We start from the raw sequence: 19,286 nt of genomic DNA, 5'->3' as shown, positions 1-19,286 counted from the left end.
TGTCACTTTGCCTCTTCTCGCCAGGGCTTCCTGCCCAGTCCCTCTCTGAAGAGGCCCCATCCAGGGCCCTCGGGAGAGGCCTGGTTAGTGGGCTGCCTTGCCCCACCTGCCTCTCTCTGGCCCATAGTCCTGGGGCCAGGGGCTGCAGCTGGATACCAGATCCATGGCTCCCATCCCAGCCACCGCCCTGGTCTGGGGAATGGGGCCTTGCCCATGGAGAGCAGCCTCAGCCTACCCCAGGCTGCCCCTGCACCCCCGCCCACAGGAGAGAGGCTCACTTACCAGGACCTCCTGCCCCATCTCTCCCCCCTGGAGGTGGCTCCCCGCCTCCAGGCCTAACAGCCACCAACTGCCGGCTGGCCCGCATTCCTGCCCTCTGATTGGGCCCCATCCCTGCCAATCCCCTCGGAAACGGAATTTCTGCTCTTCACAGAGCCCCGGTCCAGGACCCCTCAGAACAGCCCTCCCCAACAACCAAGGCCCGGACCGGCAGATCCATGAGGAGAGTCTGGAAGCTAGAAGTGGTGTCCCCAGGCTGCAGAACTCGGGGTCTAGGGGGATCCCAAAAGACAGCACCCACGGGCAAGGCCAAGTTCAAAGCACTAACTAAGCGGGGTCACAGAGACCACCGCTGAGCCAATGATTACAGGAAGAAGAGGCAGAATCTGCTAATGGACCTTGAGGGGCTATGGGCAGCAGCGTGTTTCTTATCAGATACACGTGACCTTAACCGGTGGAGCAACAGTGGCAGGGGTGCAGCTGGGAACCTCTCCTGTCCGCTCTAGGGAGCTGCTGAGTGATCATTAATCCGGAGGCAGTGAAACCACACCCCTGCCTGGGGCAGAATGCAGGGACAGGAGATTAGAAACTAACCAACACCTTCTTAGATCCATCAAACCTGAGAAAAGTGCTACAGGCCAGCTCCACAGACACAGCTGAAGGGCGGGTGCTGGCCTGGAGCCTGCACCCGCCCGTGGCAATGAACCACAGTTTGTTGGAGAGTCTTGTCTCTCACCCTGAAAGGTAAAAGTACAAACAGGACATTTGCAGCAACTTCACTCACGTTGATGTTTGAAGACCACACGTTTCGAATCCATCCGGGGTCTCTCATTATGGGGATCTGCAAAACAAAACCATGAGAAGTTATTGAACGAAAAAGTTCTGGAATTAGATGGTGGGGATGATCGCACGACGCTGGGAATACACTGAACACCACAGACTGTGCACTTGGACATGGCAGGTTCTGTGGTCTGCCAGCTATGTCTCAGTAAGAAAGGCAGTGAGGGGAAAAGGCTGTGGTGACCTGTCTCCAAGCACGTGCTGTCAGCGTGAGGTCTCTGTGACACAGAGCACCCTAAAGCCACCGATCTCTCCCCTCCCTCATGCCTGCATTGCGTCCCTTCCAGAGCCCACGGAACCTGTCAGTGAAACTTCAGGAGACGGGTCCGGGATCCGGAGACATGGGTCGAGTGGGACCCTTCCCTTTCCTTCCTTTTAAATGCCCTTCTCAAGCACAATCTGTTGCCGGAGGCCGTGTGGAAGGAGACAGAAGGGAATGGTACGGTGGTGTCAAGGAAGGGGACCGGAGTCCGCAGCCATGGCTCTAGAACCCTGAGGTTTCAGACAGCGCGGTTTGAGTGCACCCACCGCACGTGGCGGGGAGCCACGGATGGGTGGGACAAGCAGGCCTGTGTGTCACAGGATGGATTTGGGGGGGTTAGGGGGGCATTGCAGAGTCCTGGAACCACTTCCAGAATAAAAGGCGTAGTTTCCTGTGAGCCAGAACCCGGGAGAGAAGGCAGATGCGCCTTCCTGGGTTCTGCCCAAGTCTGGGCCCTCGCTGGGAAGGTGACGGAAGGCAGTTGGTTTCTTCCTCTGTCAATTGCTTAACTGGGCAGTTAATTCAATCCGGGTTTAACGGAGTGATGCCTTTGACACACCCACTGGAGTGCATTTCAGCCCCTGTGGGCAGCACAGCAGGCCACAGAAAGCCCTGCGAGACGGATACAGGTGTCCTGCCCCATCCAACCCAAACTCCACAGGAGGCACAGGCAGCTGCACTGACTTCACACTCTCGAGAGAAGCGACGGAGGCTGGCAGCAGTTGGAACTCGCGAGGCCTGGGTTTGGTCCTGGTTGAAAGTCAAGTCTCAAATCAAACACCAAATACGTGCGGGAAAGGGGGGAACAAAAGTAGGTGTACAGTTGTGATTACATGAAACAGCTTATTCTTGTGTTATAATTGATTAATTCTTTTTTAAAAATATTTTATTTATTTATCTTTAGAGGGAAAGGGAAGGAGAGAGGAAGGAAACATCAATGTATGGTTGCTTCTTGTGCATCCCCTGCAGGGAACTGGCCCCTGCCTGAAACTGGCCTGTAACCCAAGCGTGTGCCCTGACTGGGAATCGAACCGCGATCGTCTGGTTCGCAGGCCCGCGCTCAATCCACTGAGCTACACCAGCCAGGGCGTAATTGATTAATCCTTATATTATTTTCCATAGGAACAGTGGTGAACCTGCCTTCGCCCCTGCTGCGTGCCTTTGACTGCCACAGGGGCAACAGCGCTGCTCCTCCAAGGGTTTGGGCTGGTTTCAGACATGGGATGTGAGCACAAGAACACCAAAAGCGGGGAGCCCGTGCATGCCCACAACAACTACTCTCAAAGCTAAGAAGAAATGACCTCCTTCCCCCACAGCTATTCGTCGTCATTCAACAGTCTAACATGGGCTTGGGAGCCCAGCCTTCGGGCCCTGGGCAACAACTGTTACTAATCTGAGTGGACGCAGAAAACGAACTTGGGTTTGAATGCCGGTCCTCTCACTAGGAGCTGGGTCGCCTTTGAGGAATCTGACCTAAGTCTCAAAGGCCCCACCACCAAACACCATCGCACTGGAGGTTCTGACTTAAGTACACGGACTTGGGGTCATACCAACATTCTGTCCATCCCAGCATGACAGGTGTGAACAGTTAAGTGAGGAATAGAAGGAAAAAAGAGGTAGAGATGGAAAATGGAGTCACGAATGAGGCCAACGCACACGTGCATTCCACTGAGTCCCACTTCTTGGCGAAAAGTGGGCAGACAGGCGGCCCTGGCTGCCGATGCCTGGAGCGGGCCCCGACTGTGTCCGCAGCTCGCAGTGTGACTGAGGCGGAAGCAAGCCCTGTGTTCAGAAACGCTCGCCTACACCTGAGCTTCCGTTCCTGCCCAGCGCCCAGGACTAGCAGCTAACTTTTGTATGGTGCGTTATTGTTTCACACAGTAGTCTGTCTTCTGATTCTTACATTGGCTCTACCAGGTAACTATTTACCTCTGTCCTTTCTTTACAGATGAAAACACTGAGTTTTCGTAGTTACTGTTTGTTTTTACAAAGGTCTTGTTTACTTATTTTTAGATTTTAGCTGAAGACTAAGATCCTAGCTTGTGCTTTGTCCAGGGGAGGGACTATGTGACGCAAGCCACAGGCACAGAGGAGGGCCTGGAAGGCCAGGTGCGCACAGTGGCTCTGGGGGTGGCACCGCAGAGCCAGCAGCAGCCACGTGACCCGGACCAGTCACTCATACATGTGTCTCTTGAAGCCTTGCTGCCTCCCAGTGAGGAAGTTACATCAGCGTCAACTTAGAAATGAAGAAACTGAGGCTCAGAGTAGCTTCAGGTCACCTGCCCAAGGTCGCATGCTGTGGAAGTGGCCAAGTGGAGACCTGACCCCGGCCGGGTCTGTCCAACCCCGAAGCCTTCAGCAGCACGGGGAGGAGGCACAGAGGCCACTGCAACAGCCAATGAGGAAGGCAGGAAGTGGCGGCATTGGGCCAGGACAGAGGGAGGGGCAGAGGTCAGGAGGACAGAGCCTGTGACGGCCACACAAGCTAGGATTCTGGGTGGCCTCCATCTCAGCCCACCCACAATGCCCCGGGCATCGTGCACCTGACCGAGGCTGGTCAAGCTCTAGACACAGGGCTGTGCTTCTGCACTTGGGCAGGCTCTTGGGGCTACACCTGGGGCAGACCCGAACGCTTGACCGCAGGTGACTTGATCTGTGAACACCATGCCCAGCACTCCAGTCACATCTGAGATGTGGTAACCATTCGAATCTGCACTTGTAGGGATTTCAACCCGTGGAGCCAGGCAGACTGATGGCCCCGGGTGCAGCCCCCTCAGTGTGCAATAGTAACGCCCGCGCACTCTGTGCCAGGTCCGCGGCCCATTCCCGCCCTTCTTCTCTGAGCATTGTGGGTGACACTATCCTGTTTTTCACCCGAGAAGCCGAAATTCAGAAAGCTAGGGTCATTTTCCCAGGGCTGCACGCAGAGCTGACACGCTCTGTCCACTCTAAAGGCCCCGTCCCCCTTTAGCTGGCCACCTCCTACCCGCCCTGGCCAGTGCTCCTGAGTCTGCAGACACAGCACTGGGCTGTCTAAAAGCCCAGCCTTTACAAACCTGACCCATGAACTCAAAAGGAGGCACGTTTCACTGGCCCAGAACGTGAAGAAACAGCTGCCTCTGAAGACATCAGAGCCATATGACACTGTTGTTGTGTTTCTCAGAAGAGGAGGGTGGCTGGGGAGCCAGTCAGCAGTCCGCGTCCCAGGGAGGACTTTGAAATGAAGAACTCGGAGAAAGCCCTTGACCTCAGGTACATCCAGTCTGTTCTTCAAAAGCTGGTCCCCTGAGGCCGCTGCCATGAAGCTGGACCCCGGCCAGGCTGCAGAGCCAGCAGAGGCCAAGAGGGGTGGTGATGGCCTAGGCATTGCGACACTGCAGGACACAATGTGCCCCACGGGCTGAGCTGGCGGGGACAACAGAGCCAACCCCTGGGGACTTAGGACCTGCAGAGAGGGGCACCTAAGGGAAGGTGTGTCTGTTGCTTCAGAGAAAATGACAACACAGCCAGCACCAGCCACAGTGACACCATCTGGCCACCACCAGCCCACTCACAGCCCCAGCCAGGCCCATAAGCAAAGCTGGACTCCGTGCTGGGAAGCTGGCCAAAGCTGAGGCAGGTGTGACAAGTTGGGCCTGTCCTCTCCTTCCCCTGACATTGCTGCAGGGACCTGGGGACCTGGGGTCTCACTCCTGGCCTGATGGGAGAGGGAGGAGTGTTATGGGAGATGGGGAGGGACACAGGGGGCTGGGTGCCCCAGCTCCTCAGGTGCCCATGGCCAGCAAGGCTGACTGATGGGGTGCAAGTCAGGTTTTCAGGCACAAAGGCAGGCAACCAAGCTCTTCCCCACTCATTCCTCCACGAATAGTGGCCTGTCCCTGCCCTGGGCCAGGCCTGGCCGAGTCACGAGCAGTGGCAGGCAAGGAAGGAGCCAGCAAGTCATCGGGGTTCAGCAGACACTGTGTACCCCCATGCTGGGGAGACAAGCCAAACCCCTAAGCAGTGATACCCAAAGGCAGGGAGAGACAGGAGCCAAAGCCCGACTCCTGGTTCAGCCCAGCGAGGCCAGAGGGCCTCCTTCCTGTGCCTGTGCATTGGGCCCCAGGCCACCAGGGGTACAGCTGCAGCCGGGAAGGCAGATAAACCCCAGGGCTTGCAAACGTGGGAGCTGAGCCAGGCTTCTGGAGTGGGCAGTTCTTCCAGGAGCAGCTGGGAGGCCAGCCCTGGGGAGCACCTAGGGCTCTGAGGCGTCAGAGGGGGTCTGGTTAAGAACACAGGACCACGGACACCAGGGTAGAGACGGCCTGAGGGTGCGGGGCAGGGCTCAGGGTGGAGGGGGCAAAGGCGGGGGAAACTGGGATGACTGTAATAGCAGAAACAGTATTTTTTTAAAGTATCAACTGAAGAAAAAGAACACGGGTACTGGGGTGGGGCCTGAGCATCTGCATTTCTGAGCAGTTCCCAGGCAATGCCCCGCAGCTGCGGCTTGTTTGAGGACCACACTCTGAACAGCACTAGAGTCAGACCAGCCCACCCTGCAGACCAGGGCACTCCGTGGAGTGCCTGGATCACAGGTAATTCCAGAATCCCTGGATCGGTGTGTCCCAAACCTGGCCTCCCAGCAGAGTTACATTGGCATCTTGTTAAACATGCCCACCACCCAGTGCCAGAAATTTGATTCCATGATTCCCTAGTATTAAAAAAACGCAAAAAAAAAAAACACCCACCAACAAACCACATCCCACTTGCTCAGAGATTATGGGGCAGAGCCCTTTCCACAGGCAACTAACAGCCCCACCTGGCCTTCTGTGGCCCCAGGACCAAGCTCTGCCTTTTCTATTTCTGACTCTCTAGCTCCACCTACCGTTTCATCTTGTCAGTTCCAACGACCTCAAAGGTCCCACTCACAACTGGACAAAGGTACTGAGAAAGTCCCCAGAGCGTGATTTGAAGGACAGGAGGAAGGCTGGCCCCTGACCCAAATAAGATTTCTCTCTGACTTCAGCTGGCCTCAATGCCTTCCATTTCTCAGCTGCAATATAACCCCAAGATCTCAGGAGCAGGGCCAGGCTCCTGTTTCTCTCTCTATCCTGGGGCCAAACACAGCAAAGTCACTACAGCCTCTGTACCTGTGATGGTAAAATTGAAGTGAACTTTGGGCTACACATTGCCCTCCCTCCCGTTTCATTGCAGGAAAACCTCTGGGGAAGAGCAGCTTAAACGAGTTGCAGCCTGTGGTTTGTCCTCATGGACACAAACCGAGCAACCCAAGAGCGAGTGGACCTCGGAGGGGAGGAGGGACTGGAAATGCGGGGTAAGGGATGTGAGCCAGGCACTGCACGGAGCCCTTGCTGGGCTTCCAGGGCTACTTGCTAAGCCCTTTACAGACAATGCCACTCGGGACCTAAACCTGCTCGCTTCTCAGGACCCATGGCAGAATGCACCAACACACACGTTCTCTGGCCACACTCTGACTTGGTGAATCAAATCTCTAGTGACAGAACCCGGGAACTCTCCACACTTCCAGGGGAGCCTAGTATTTGGGGTGCACGGTATGACCTCCTTGAACCCTTACAGCAGCCCACTGTACAGACCAGGTCACACGCGTGAACTCACACGGGGCCAGAGCCAAAGCAAGAAAACAGGATCAGACTTTCTCCTGGCACTTTCACAGGAAGCCAAAATATTCCAAATCCTGGGGGGAGTACTGACTTTTTGCCTTGAACATGCCAGCATTTGCTGAGAACAGCCAGTGAGGCAAGGCTCTGTTTAGGGCACAGTCACGGCATGCACTTGACCCTGCAAGTCCAGAGTAAGTTGTTCTTGGTGTTGGAAAGCCACGGGCATTGGCAACTGGTAAGAAAGGGGCAGGTGCCAGACGGCACAACTCTGGCAAAGTAAACCCGCTCATTCTTCATGGGACAATCAGGTTTCCCCACCAGGGGTCAATCATCCACACAAAGGCAGGCACCGGCATGCACGCAGGCACGCCCAGGCGTGGGCACCCAAAGGTTTCACAAGGCGTCTGATAAAATCTTCATCGATGCCCCAAAGGATTGGTAGGATAACTCGGGTTGGGTCGCATTGCACTAAGTACAGGCAGTTAGACTAATGTTCCTGAAGAATGTGGAAATCAGCTGAGATGGATGAGATCATGCCACTGGCTGTATTCTCACAGGTTCCTTCTCAGACATTTTATCGGTGTTGGGTTGAAGTAGAAAGTACGTTTGTGAGTTATGGTCAAAGATGGTATAGTGAATTTGTACCTTGAGTCGTGCCCTCTGACCCAAACTCAGAGTCTATGACAGGATGAAACAAAATGACGCCATTAGGCTCAAAAACAAGCCGAGTGCTGTCGTGAACCAAAGACAGGTGGGAAATGGAAAGGTGCTGGTCTCAAGGCTCAGGTCCAGCAGCCAAGGGTGTGGCCAGTCCCTGGGGAGGGACACGTGAGACTGCGCACAGGAACTAGGCTCCTCACTGAAGCCCCACATGGGAAGTGGTCCCTGCTGCTGACGGAAGAGACTTCAAAATGCAGCCCCACTGCTTCGGGCTAAGGCTCTGGAGGATGGAGGGAGGACACGACCTTCCGAATAGGAATCAGACTGAGAAGCTGCCAGGCTCAGAGTCTGTGCGCCAAACTTCCCCAACGTCACCACCCTAAAGGGGGCCTGCAGGTCTGGCTGGGGCTCTGGGCAGCACCCAGGGTCTGGAGAGGCTGCCGGTCCAGAGTGTAGCCCTCAGATCACCCGGCCTCAGTGCACTGGGCGGGGTGTGAGATAAATACTAGAGGGAAGTAACCACCACAAATAAAATGCTCAGCAAAACGAGCCCCAGAGCAAAACTTCTCACACTTAGGAAGAGATATAATGCTCAGAAAGGCAGCAAGCAAACAAACTTTTAGATGAATTCACACCCAAGTCATTTCATTGAACAGTTGACAGTGACTCTGAATAAGTATAATTAGGGGGCTTAAAGATATAGATTAAGGAAGCACTTCGACTAAACATAGAAATTATGTAACAGAAAGGAACAAAAATTGAATACTACCCAGTAGCTAGGGAAAAGAACCAATTAGATATCTTGGAAATGAAAGCTATAGTTATTTAAATTAAAACAAAAATACCAAGATAGTGGGGGGAAAATCTAACAAGAAGCCATAAACGAGAGAACTCATGCAGTGGAGTGTAGTAAGGAAGACCTCAGCCACCAGAGCAAGTCGAAGGAACGAAGAGATCATTTGCGTCTGATGAGTGTGCTAGGAAAGGGAATCGATGACCTCACAGAAGAGAAGCTCTTGAGCCCACGCCTGAAAATCCCTTAAAACGGAGAAGATGTGACAGGTGAGTGGAAGCAGGCTCTGAGCTTTGAGGAGGCAAATAAAAATGAATCCACACGCACTGACAACGTAGAACATACAAGGCAAAGAACGAATTCGAAAAGTCTTGCAGGAGACGAATACGTCCTCACTACAGAGGGGAACAACTGCCAGCCTACAGGCATATAAAAATAATAAAGAATTTAAAACTAGCTCTGGCTGGTGTAGCTCAGTGGACTGAGCGCGGGCTGCGAACCAAAGGGTCACAGGTTCAACCCCCAGTCCGGGCACATGCCTGGGTAGTGGGCCCAACCTCCAGTGGGGGCCATGTGAGAGGCAACCACACATTGATGTTTCTTTCCTTCTCTTTCTCCTTCCCTTCCCCTCTCTCTAAAGATAAAAAAGGAAATAAAATATTTAAAAAAGAAAAAAATTAAAAACTGAATTAGACATTAAGTGGATATGTTTAAAAATTAAGGAGAAGCACGATAATAATGGGAATTCAGTCTACAGTCAGAAAATGTGCTGAGGGAGAACAAAAGATGGAGTGGGGAACTATATTTTTGTCAATTGTCCATTCAACTGGAGTCAGAAAAGGAAAGCAAATAGGTCAGATTTTCAGGTGTAACATGAATACATCGGATAACAGAATCTGAGGATCAGAGGACATTGAGAGGTCTGAAAGCAGTGAAATGACATTTGACACAGATATACTAAGACTCAAAAAGTCAACTGTCTGACTCCCAGGAAGGTCATGAATGCCGTTTGCACATCTGGTCTCTTCTGGAAACTCTATAAGCGGTTCTGACCTTCCAGACCAAGAGTGGCTATTAGGACTCCCCTGGGGCCAGCTTTCAGCACAAGCGGCAGAAGAGGCCCCTCCCACCCAGCACCAAGGATCCCAAACACCATTAAGCATTGTTTCATTCAGAAAGTTCGCAAGGGCAGGACCCAGGGAGAACAGTGTCTGTCCTGCTACTCCCCACCCCGCCTCCACCATCACCCTACGCAGAGCCATCGAGTCCCAGGATGGGTTGGAAGTGACCACGGTCTCTGCTGGGAACCAGACCTCTGTCCCCAGGCATCAGAGATAGGCAGACACAGGCAGGCTGGGAGCAGGGGTTCCCAGGAAAGTTAGGGTTCACTCCTGCAAATGCTCTGCAGGGAAAAGTACAAAGGCAGCACACTTGCAGTGGAGGGAGCACGGTCTTTCAAAGCAGTTGTGAGACCTCGGGCCAGGGAGGTGACCGAACGAGCCACACACTGGGTTCTCTCCAGGGCTGATAAGACAAGAAGCGGAAGGTCTCTCAGGGTCCCGGGCACAGAGAAAGCTCTCAGTAAACATCAAAAACAATAATACGCCTGGACATTTATCATTTTTGAAAGCACTTTAGAGTATCCATAAACTGGGAATAACTCGAACATTTACAAAATAACATTAAACAAGACGCCTGCACATTCTCTGTCCTGCTGGTGACCTCTCCCCCACTGGGCATCTCTGATTGGAGAAAACCCAGCAACCCGATCCTATCTTGCTTCACCATGAACTGTGAAGTGTCTACCAAATGGATATTAATAAACTCAGTTTCTGCCTAGGTCAAATCAGGAGAGTCCCCCCGCTAGCCAAGTCCCCTTTTCCTTTAGTTTGAACCATGTTGAAGTTCAAATTGTCTTGTCCTTAGAATAAGAGAGTTCATTCCAGAATGCCAACAAAACTCCCTTCCTGTTGGCTGAAATGTTTTATATATTAATTCATTTTCCATTTGTCCTCCACTTGCATGGAGCGGGGCTTGGAGGGAGGCATCATCCCTGCCTAAGGCTGCCGTGTCCTGGGTCACCGTGGGACAGCGCCCTCTGGGGGCATTTCTGAGACAGGACATGGGGCCCAAATGATAGCAGTTAAAGGCTCGCTGCCCTGTTCTGGGGTGAAGAATGGGGTGAATGGGGTGAATGGGGTAAGTGGGGTGAGTGGGGTGAATGGGGTGAATGGGGACAGGCAGGGTGTGGAAACAAGGTCCAGCCTCCCAGCCATGACCAAGCAGAACGGCTCAGTCCTCCAAGCAGGGGCCCAGAGACTGTCCCTCTGTGCTGCTTCAGAAAGAATTCCAGCCTGTGAGACAAGAGTTGAATGGCCCTGCAGGGGTTTCCAACTATGCTGCCTGGGGAGAGGGAAGTGGGGGCTGGCAAGGAGGTGGCTGACATGGGAAAAGCAAAGGAGGGTGGAGAAAGGACACCAAGCTCTCTGTCTTTGCACCTCCCAAGTTGCCCCAGATCTATAGAGAGGGGTCTGGGTGTTTTCACTGGTAGCAAAGGTCCTGTGTCAGGGAGGGCAGGTGCTGAGAATTGTGGTCAGACCACGCCCGGGGCCACAGGTGGTGCGCAGGGCCCCTCAGTGCATCGTCACTGTGGTTCTTCCTGGAGGGTGGGCGGGGAGGCGAGATGGTCACGTCCCCCTGGTGGGTCCTGCTCCAGCCAAGGGCTCCGGTTCCAGGGCTCCGGCTCGGAACAGCCAGGGCCAGCAGGACGCCAGCCCGTGTTCACAGTTCACGTCGAATCTCAGTGCGTTCATACCCACAGTCCCTTCCACTATGTTGTCCATGCAGCTGCTAAGTGAAAAACAATAACACTCTGACAGATTCACCCGACTCACCCTCACTATCGGACCCAGTTGCACGGTCAAACTGAAGGCTGAGAGAGCCGTGGAGGAGGCGGGAAGGGGAGCCAGCAGTGCAGGTGTGGGCACACCTGCAGCGCCTGAGCGTCTGTGGGAGGAAGTGAGCGCCTGTGACGTCACTTCAAAGGCCTCTTCTTTTATTCCCCCTCCTTCCCAGCCCCTCCTCCCATCACTCAGGTCCAGCTCCGGGCCCACCTGCCACAAAAGGCTACCCCCCAGGCTGCCTCACTCCAGTTCAGTGGCTCTCTGCCCGGACACAGCAGAGTCACAGAATCAGATGAAAAAGACCCCCAGAGTCCTGCTCTGTGTGTGCAGAGAAGGGGGTCTGGGCTTGGGCGTCTCCTCCTCACGGTGCTGAGACCCGTGGTCCACGCGGAGATGACCTGCTATCTCTTCCCCGTCATATTTACAGGTGGTCTCGTTTTTCAGGCTTAGTGCTGTTGTTAATACCAGCTTCCATTTACTATATGCCCGTGAGCATCCTATTACCAGGTGTTGTAATCCCAGTGTCACAGGTGGGAAAGCTGAGTCTCCAGGAAATCGAACCGTGTAAGTGGCAAAACTGGAACTTGAGCCCAGGCCTGAACTTCTGCCCCCCAAACAACCCCCCCCCCTTCACTCTGGGTCCTGTGTCTTTGAGTATCTGCTTCCTACCACTCCTAGATGCCTGACCAAGACAGATGTCGCTGTGCACGTCCCAGCTAAGGAGAAATAAAATCCCGGGAACAAGATCTGCAGACTTCGCTGGAGGGGAACAGCCCGTCCTCCTCCCACAGCCAGTCTTCGCCCAGGCTGGCCCAGCCCTCAGCCCTAAAGGCTCCAGCTGCCGTGGGCGCTGGGTATGGAGACCCTGCTATTCTCCAAGGGGGGACTCCAATGCCAGTGTCTCAGAGACCCCTTCCCCGGCCCCGCCAGTTGGAATTCCTCCTGATCGGTGACCCCATGAACTTGGCAGCTGGCTGGGGGCAGGCCTACCTACTCGAATTCTGCTTTGACCTCCCAGATGTGGGGGCCAGGTGTCCACCTCTCTGCACACCCCACATGGCTCTGCACACACTCAGGGCCCGGAAGTTGAGCCCCACCGACTCTCGGAATGGCCGTGGCCAACGTCACAGGTGGATGGTGCTGATGCAACACACGTCTCTGAAGGTGCCCAGGCGGCCGGCGGCCCTTTCCCCACCCCAGGACAAAAGCACCCACGATGGCCGGGCCACTTTTCCTTTTCCCGGAAGCAGCCAGTGCAGCCCGAGACCCCAGACACGGTAGCTGCACCCTCCTCCTAGGTTCTCCTGCAGTACCGTCAGTCCCTCTGGGCGTCTGCCCCAATTTCCTGCTTCGCGTTCCCATTCTGCTTTGCTGAAGGCCCGTCTGAGCCAGGCCCTCCTCTGTCCCCAAGTGCTAGGTGGGAGGCCAGCTCTCCCCCCGGAGCAGCCTGCTGGGCTCCCAGCGTCCCCACCGCGCAGCGGCCCCTCAGCAGGGCTGGCCAGATTCTCCCAGGCACCAGCGAACGTCAGAGCCAAGCCCACGTTCCTGGGCCCCCTCGGGCTCTGTGCCTGGTGAACGCCCTACGGGGGCCAGCACTGCTGCTCCAGAGTCCAGGACCCGCCTCCCAGGGACCCCCGCACCCACCACAGGGGCCCACCTCCCCCAGGAAGGAAAGTCACGGTGTCACACAGCAGCCCCCATAGGACAGCACAAGGGCCACTGAAGGTTTTAACCTGGGGCTTTAGAGTCAACCCCAGGGGCGCCGTAGGGGACTGGGCAAGTTTATGGAATAAAAGGGGCGAAGAGCTGGGCCTGAAGCCCTTCCAATGGCTGCATTAGAACAAGGCTGCAGGGCAATGAGCAGAGTCCATGTGCCGTGCGCCCAGACTCGAACACGGAAGGGTGACTGGAACCGTGCCCTCTGACCCACCCACACTCTGCCGCACATTCTAGATCCTCTACAATCAGCACCCTTTCATAACCAGGAAAGATAAGGAACCATCAAAAACTATGAGCCGAACACTGGTGTTGCCCAGGCTTCCCCGGGTCACAGGGTCTAGAGGCAACCCAGGCTGACAGTGCCAGGGCCGGGTGGCTTCCTGTCCCCCTCCCATCGTTCCCCTGCGCTGCTGGGGGCAAGTCCCGCCTTGCCCCCGTTTCCTCAGTTTCCCCACCTGTCAAAAGGTAACAATGGCGTCAGCCCCGGTTGTAGGAGAGAGATACTACCCGCACTGACACCTGGGTGTCAGGGCTGGGAGAGCATCGGTCACTAAAGTGGATGTGGGGGGCTCTGCGGGAGTCCCACGCTGCCCCTGGGGGGGAGGAAGGTGCACTTCCCAGCCAGCACGGGGCTGCTGTGTGTTGGATCACTTCCAGGAATGGAAGCAAGGCCCAGCCCCGTGAGCCCCACCCACCACACAGCAGCCTCTGTAATCAGAGGGTGGGGCTGGCTGGCCTCACAGCACCCCCAGGGTGGCAGGGCAGGGGGTCCCAGCCCTGTCCTTGGCCCACAGAGGCATGGCCACGGATCAGTCCCAGGGGACTTCTGCAGGCCTCCACCCACTCAGCCTCACTCACCCAAAGGGCCCAGAGGAGGGAACAGCATCTGGGTCCCCTTTCTCCTGTGGGTGTCCCCACTATGTCTCAGCGTGAAAAAGCTGCCCTGAACATGAGCCTGGCTGGAGTGACAAGTGACCACCAGCCAGGAGGCTCAGTCTGTCCCACACATGCCACGCCCCTCACTCCATTGCTCCAGGAGGCAGGAAGCCCCCGGCTGTCTCTGCTGCCAGGCCCACGGAGGCCCTCCGAACCGGGGAGTGCCAGCCCAGTCAGCCGTGGGCAGATGAGGGCCGGAGGCGGAGGGTCACGGCTCACCCGGACACTATCTGTCAAACCCCTGCCCTGTGGAAGGGACAGCCAGGCCGGAGTTCTAGCCCAGGTCCTACTCTCAGGATCACTCCCGCCGGACGTGAGCTGAACACCCTCCACTCGTGCTTGAGGCCTTTCAGGGAAAATAATTACTTACGAACAACCTCCCCTTCCCACCCCACCAAAAAGCCCTGGCAGCTAGGACGAGATCTGAACAGGCAGGATGGCACAGGCACTGGCTGTGGAATCTAGGGGAGCCCATAGCACACACACTACACTCTGAGACGTGGGGTCCAATGACTGCATGGGGGGACCCCTCCCTTCCCCCCACCCTGGCACAGACAGCTCGAGGCCCCAGCAAAGGGCCTGGAGCAGGAAGCCCTCAAAACACCCTGTATGCCCATCTCGAGGATCAAAACAATCACTATTTATTTTCTATTCAAAGCAAAGCGAAGTCCTCAATTCTGGAATAAGCTCTAAAACCTCTAAAAATGCAGCCTTCATAACAGGAGCCCCTGGGGGGCAGCCGGTCCCAGCACTTATTTGGCGAAATGTGAATGCACGCATCCCAACTGGTGTCCCAACACCCTCTCAGCACAAAGGATCCCACGGGTCCCCTCCGTGCCGCTCAGCCAGGGACGGTCATGCATGGCCCTTACCCATGACCAAGGTGAATCCGGGCGGCTCTTGTCCTTCGAGGGCTCCCACGTGGAGCCACAGGTGTTGGCTTGCTCCTCCATGGTCCCACCCTCAGGATGCTAGCCACCTCCTCACTGCCACCACCAAGCCCTGGGAGAAGAATGTCGCCAGTGGCTCCGTACATGCCCTCGGGAGCAGGGAGGCTGGGCCCGGGACACTGAACCCGGCAGGTGGCTTCCCCAGGAGCTCGGCCAAGTCACAAGGCTCAGATAGGGAGCAGAGTGTTGAATTGCAAATCTTCTCCCACCTGGGGACTGGCTGACAACTGGAACCGCCTCTTGTCCTAAAGGCCGCTGGGTCCCACAGGTGTCAGACGCAGTGGACTTGGTGAGAGGAGCCAGGCCGGGGCACGGCCCCTGCTGGCCGGCGGCCAGCATTTCTTCACTCTCTCCTCCCCAGCTCTCTGAAACTCAGAGGCTAACCAACTTCCCCAAGGACACACGGCTCCAAAGGACAGAGCTGGGATTCAGACCAAAGGGGACTTCACAGGAGGCGGTGCGGGGAGAGACCGCCTAGGGCGCTGGGGCGGGAAGCCCCACTGTGGGCTGTGTGCACAGTCTGCAAATGCTTGGGGGAGTCCTTTCTCTCCGTTCCTCCGTGTGGCCTCCACAGCCCTCGGGAGGTCGGAAAAGCTGGGGTCCCTGGGTCACCCCATCACCCTCAGCAGCACCAGCCATCACAACAGCTCCCCGGTTTTGAATGCCTGCCACACACCAGGAGCTAAGCAGTTAAGCCGCACGCTGGCATGTAACTTGCAGAGCAACCGTATAAATAAGGTCATGGGTTGAAAATAGGAGTTTGAAGAATGGGCCCCGGGTCCCAAAGCGGGAAGTAGCATCTGAGGGCCAGGCCACCTTGAGAAGTGGAGCTGGCCAGCCAGCTCCGACCCTGCCAGGAACCCAAGGCGAGTGGTGATGAGCCTGTTGGAGGGACCTGCTGCCGGGTGGGAGGGACGCAAATAACCAGGGCAGTGTCTGGCGAGGCCAAGGGCAGAGGGCACGACGCCAGAGTGGGTGGCAGGGGCTTCAATCTAGTGTGACAGGGACAGAGTAGGGGACGCCTTGCCATCTCACCCAGAGAGAGGAAGGGTGAAGGTGCTTTAGGATATTGGCATCCGAGCAAGTGGGCGGGAAAGTCGGAGCCGGGAAAAGAAAAAGGGTCAGAGAGAGGTCAGCAGGAGGCCAATGTGCAGCCAGACCAGCGAGTGCTAAGTCAGCTCCCTGACAGCTCTCTTCACCGAGACCTGTCCCTACTCCAGTCCCTGAAACCTGCGACTCCCTGACTGCCTCCAGGAACCTTCCAACTCTACCCCCTTCTCCAAATCCCTCCCCAGCCAGGCCTTCTCTGGTTTCACTGCAGCCGGTTCCTCCTCCCCCTGAGGCCTGCCCTCCCCAAATTCCCCACTGGGGCTGGGTGAGAGAGAAGTACTCAAACACAGAAAGGCGCCTGTGTCTAACTGCCCTCCCATTATACGTTCAGGGGTCAGAGGCTTCCCCAGTGCTGCATCTGGGAAGGGGCAGGGAGGGTCTTGGTCTCAGGCCTCCATTCCCAGGTCACTACACCAGGGTCCTAGCCACACAGGTGTCCCTGCCTTCCCCACCCTGGAAAAGCATAGAGTGCACTGGGGCGGGACCACTGTGCTCAGCCTCATGGCTGGGTGTCCCACCCCACCCCTAGCATGGCCCCCACAGTCTGAACGCCCCAAAGGTCCCGAGGTGGCAGGAGGACAGAACAATTTCAGACACTTCTGCTGAGCTGGGTCACCACCAACACTCGCTATTTTTACTTCATCCTGTCCACATATTTTAAGAATCTCCTGACCAAACAGTGATAAGACGGTGAGTGGCTGGTTACACCTGGCTCTGTTCAGCATGCACAGGGTGCAGCCCGTGCACAGGGTGGTGGGTCTGACCGAGGCAGCCCCCGTGTCGCTGCTGCCATTCAGAAGTTGCAGGAGTGTGCCCCCTCTGGTCGGAGGACAGGGGGCGCGGTGCTCCATGCTCCGTGCTCCGTGCTCGCCTGGCCCAGGCGGCGGTTGCCCAGGCCTGATGGCAGCGTGTGCTGGAGATGGGGTGGCCCAGCTGGCAGGCGTCCGCTGCTGTGCAGAGCTACTGAGAGCCAGCTCTGGTTTGGCCGGTACGCCTCGCTACGGGAGGTGGCTGGTGACAGGGCTCCGAGGAGCTCTGCATGACGCTTAAATCTCAGGCTCTGAGTCACACAGATCTGGGCTCTCGTCTGACTCTGACCTTTAGAAGCTGTTCTGACCCAAGGCAGGTCCCTCGGCCTCGAAGAGCCCTCGTCTCCTTATCTGGCACAGGGATAAAAATAGAGGTGCTCTCTCAGAGGGTTGTTGTGGTGATACTGGAGGCTGTGCACTGAGAGCCCGTGACGCAACGCCGGGCGTGCACCAGACCTTCACAAAGCGGTTGCAGCTACGGAACCTCGCAGTCACTGCGCGGCGGACTCTAACAGCCCCATTTCACAGACAAAGAAACCAAGCTTCTGACTTACTTTGCATCTCCTTCCGCTGCAGACTCCCCACGTTTTCCTACAGTGGAGCCCCTGAGGGCCACGGCCGGGACCAGACAGAACTGCCTGTGAAACGCTGCTGCTGTGTGTCGCCGCTGTGAAGAACCCACGGGTGTCCCTCCCCCTGGGCCTGCCAGCGCAGTCTGGGGGTCACTGGCAAACACCCAAGGGCACTTGGGTTTTGCTCTTTCTACACCTTGGTTCATGCTATGATCTCTCCCCATTCTCCCCAGAATACCTCCCCCCTCCTCTCTTCCTTTTTGAATGGCCCATTTCCTAGGCCCAGGTCAAATTTCCATCTTCCTCGAAGCCTTCCCTGGTCTCTCCACCCCACAACGACCTTTCCATGCTTTGACCTTTCAGGGCGGGGACTGACATTTCTGAGTTTGCCCCATGCGCCAAGAGTTTGCCTTACACCTATCCTAATTCTCAAGGTGAGGCGTTATCATTTCCCGGACGAGGAAACAAGCTCAGGGAGGCTCACTTGGCCAGGAGCAGGTGGGGCTCAGAGCCCCCCACTGTTCCCACACAGACACAATCACCCCCACTGTCAGCATGCCCTGCTGAGTGGTCCACTTGTTACAGCAGACAAACCTGCCCTGCACAGCGTGATCACCGAGGCCCATCATTCGCCGTGAAGTTCACTCCTGGTGCACGTTCTATGGTTTTGACCACTGTCAATGACAAATATCTGTCACCGAAGTGTCATGCAGAGCAATGCCACTGCCCTCCAGGTGCTCTGTGCTCACCCTGTCACCCACCCAGCCTCCCACGTCTTCTCACATCTGACCGTCACCCTCTGGGCAGCACTGACCGGCGCTCCACTGTCTGCAGGGACCCCAGCTGGTTTACCCAGGCCCCTGCTCACGGGCATCTCGGCTGCTTCCAGGTTGTGGTGACTGTGAGTTAACCTGCTACACAGGTCTATGTGCGGGTTCTTGTGGGGACACAGGTCTTCGGTACATGTGTCCAGTTTGGGGTAAATACCAAGGACTGCGACTGCTGGGTTCAGTAGTAAGAGTATGTTTGGTTTCGCGAGAAACCGCAAACTCTGCTCCAAAGCGGCTGCACCACGTTCCACCCCAGCAGCAGCTGAGCGAGCGTCCCCGATGCTGCGCGGCGGCGTTTGGTGGGGTCAGCGTTTCAGGTTCTGGTCATTCTAACGGGGGTGTATCGATATCTCATTGCTGCTTTACCTGGCATTTCCCTGGTGACATATAATGAGGAGCATCTCTCAATATGTTTATTTGCCATTTGTGTATCTTCTTTGGTGAAGTGTCTATGAAGGTCTTCGGCCCTTTTTTTAAATAAGATTGTTGGTTTCTCTCCTACCGAGTTTCCAGAGTTGTGGGTATATTGTGGGTGACTGTCCTTTATCGCACACATAGGTCAGCCAAGGTCCCAGTAGGAAGCAGAGGGGACACCTCCCACGGCTCCATAAGAATGACACCCTCCTAGGACTGGGAGAGTGTGAAGCCATAAGGATGCAGCAATCAGTGACAAAGGACTTCCTTGAGGACCTCATGTGGCACTGAGACAGCTGCAACGTGTTGATGTGCTGGCAAGTCCATGGCCAGTTGTGTCTGGGACAGCGCACAGTGGGACAGCCCAGGGCACACGCTGCGCTGCCAGTCCTGGGCTTCCACACAGATTCCCTCACTTATCCTTCGCAGAGAGTCCGTATGTAGGTAATACATTTTTCAGGCAGAAATGGGTTGAGAGAGGTTTGAAAACCTTGCCCAAGGTCACGAGGCCAGTAAGTGCTGGCGTTCAGCCCAACTCGTCTTTCGGGTCCCAAAGGAGGCCACTGTCCTGCCAGCACCTGCTTCTCT

General features: G+C 56.0%; 1 protein-coding gene across 2 annotated transcripts in view; it reads right to left on the bottom strand.

The window, feature by feature from the left end:
* The window catches only part of LPIN1 (lipin 1), an 88,747-nt gene extending 73,708 nt beyond the window's left edge, over window positions 1-15,039 (bottom strand). Inside the window, exons 1-2 of one of the 2 annotated variants that reach the window (XM_037048730.1) lie at window positions 14,886-15,039; window positions 1,064-1,120 (exon numbers count right to left, since the gene is read on the bottom strand). In XM_037048730.1, coding sequence (XP_036904625.1) covers window positions 1,064-1,120; window positions 14,886-14,966 — 138 coding nt within the window. In that variant the 5' untranslated portion in view covers window positions 14,967-15,039. The remainder of the gene's footprint in view (window positions 1-1,063; window positions 1,121-14,885) is intronic. The other variant, XM_037048731.1, reaches the window with a different exon arrangement.
* Window positions 15,040-19,286: the final 4,247 nt, after the last annotated feature.

The sequence above is a fragment of the Sturnira hondurensis genome, unplaced genomic scaffold, assembly GCF_014824575.4.
Source record: "Sturnira hondurensis isolate 20B ecotype Veracruz unplaced genomic scaffold, ASM1482457v3 Scaffold0006413, whole genome shotgun sequence".
Classification (NCBI taxonomy): domain Eukaryota; kingdom Metazoa; phylum Chordata; class Mammalia; order Chiroptera; family Phyllostomidae; genus Sturnira; species Sturnira hondurensis.
Note: the sequence above shows the minus strand (reverse complement) of the source record. Positions and strands in the feature narration are given on the sequence as shown.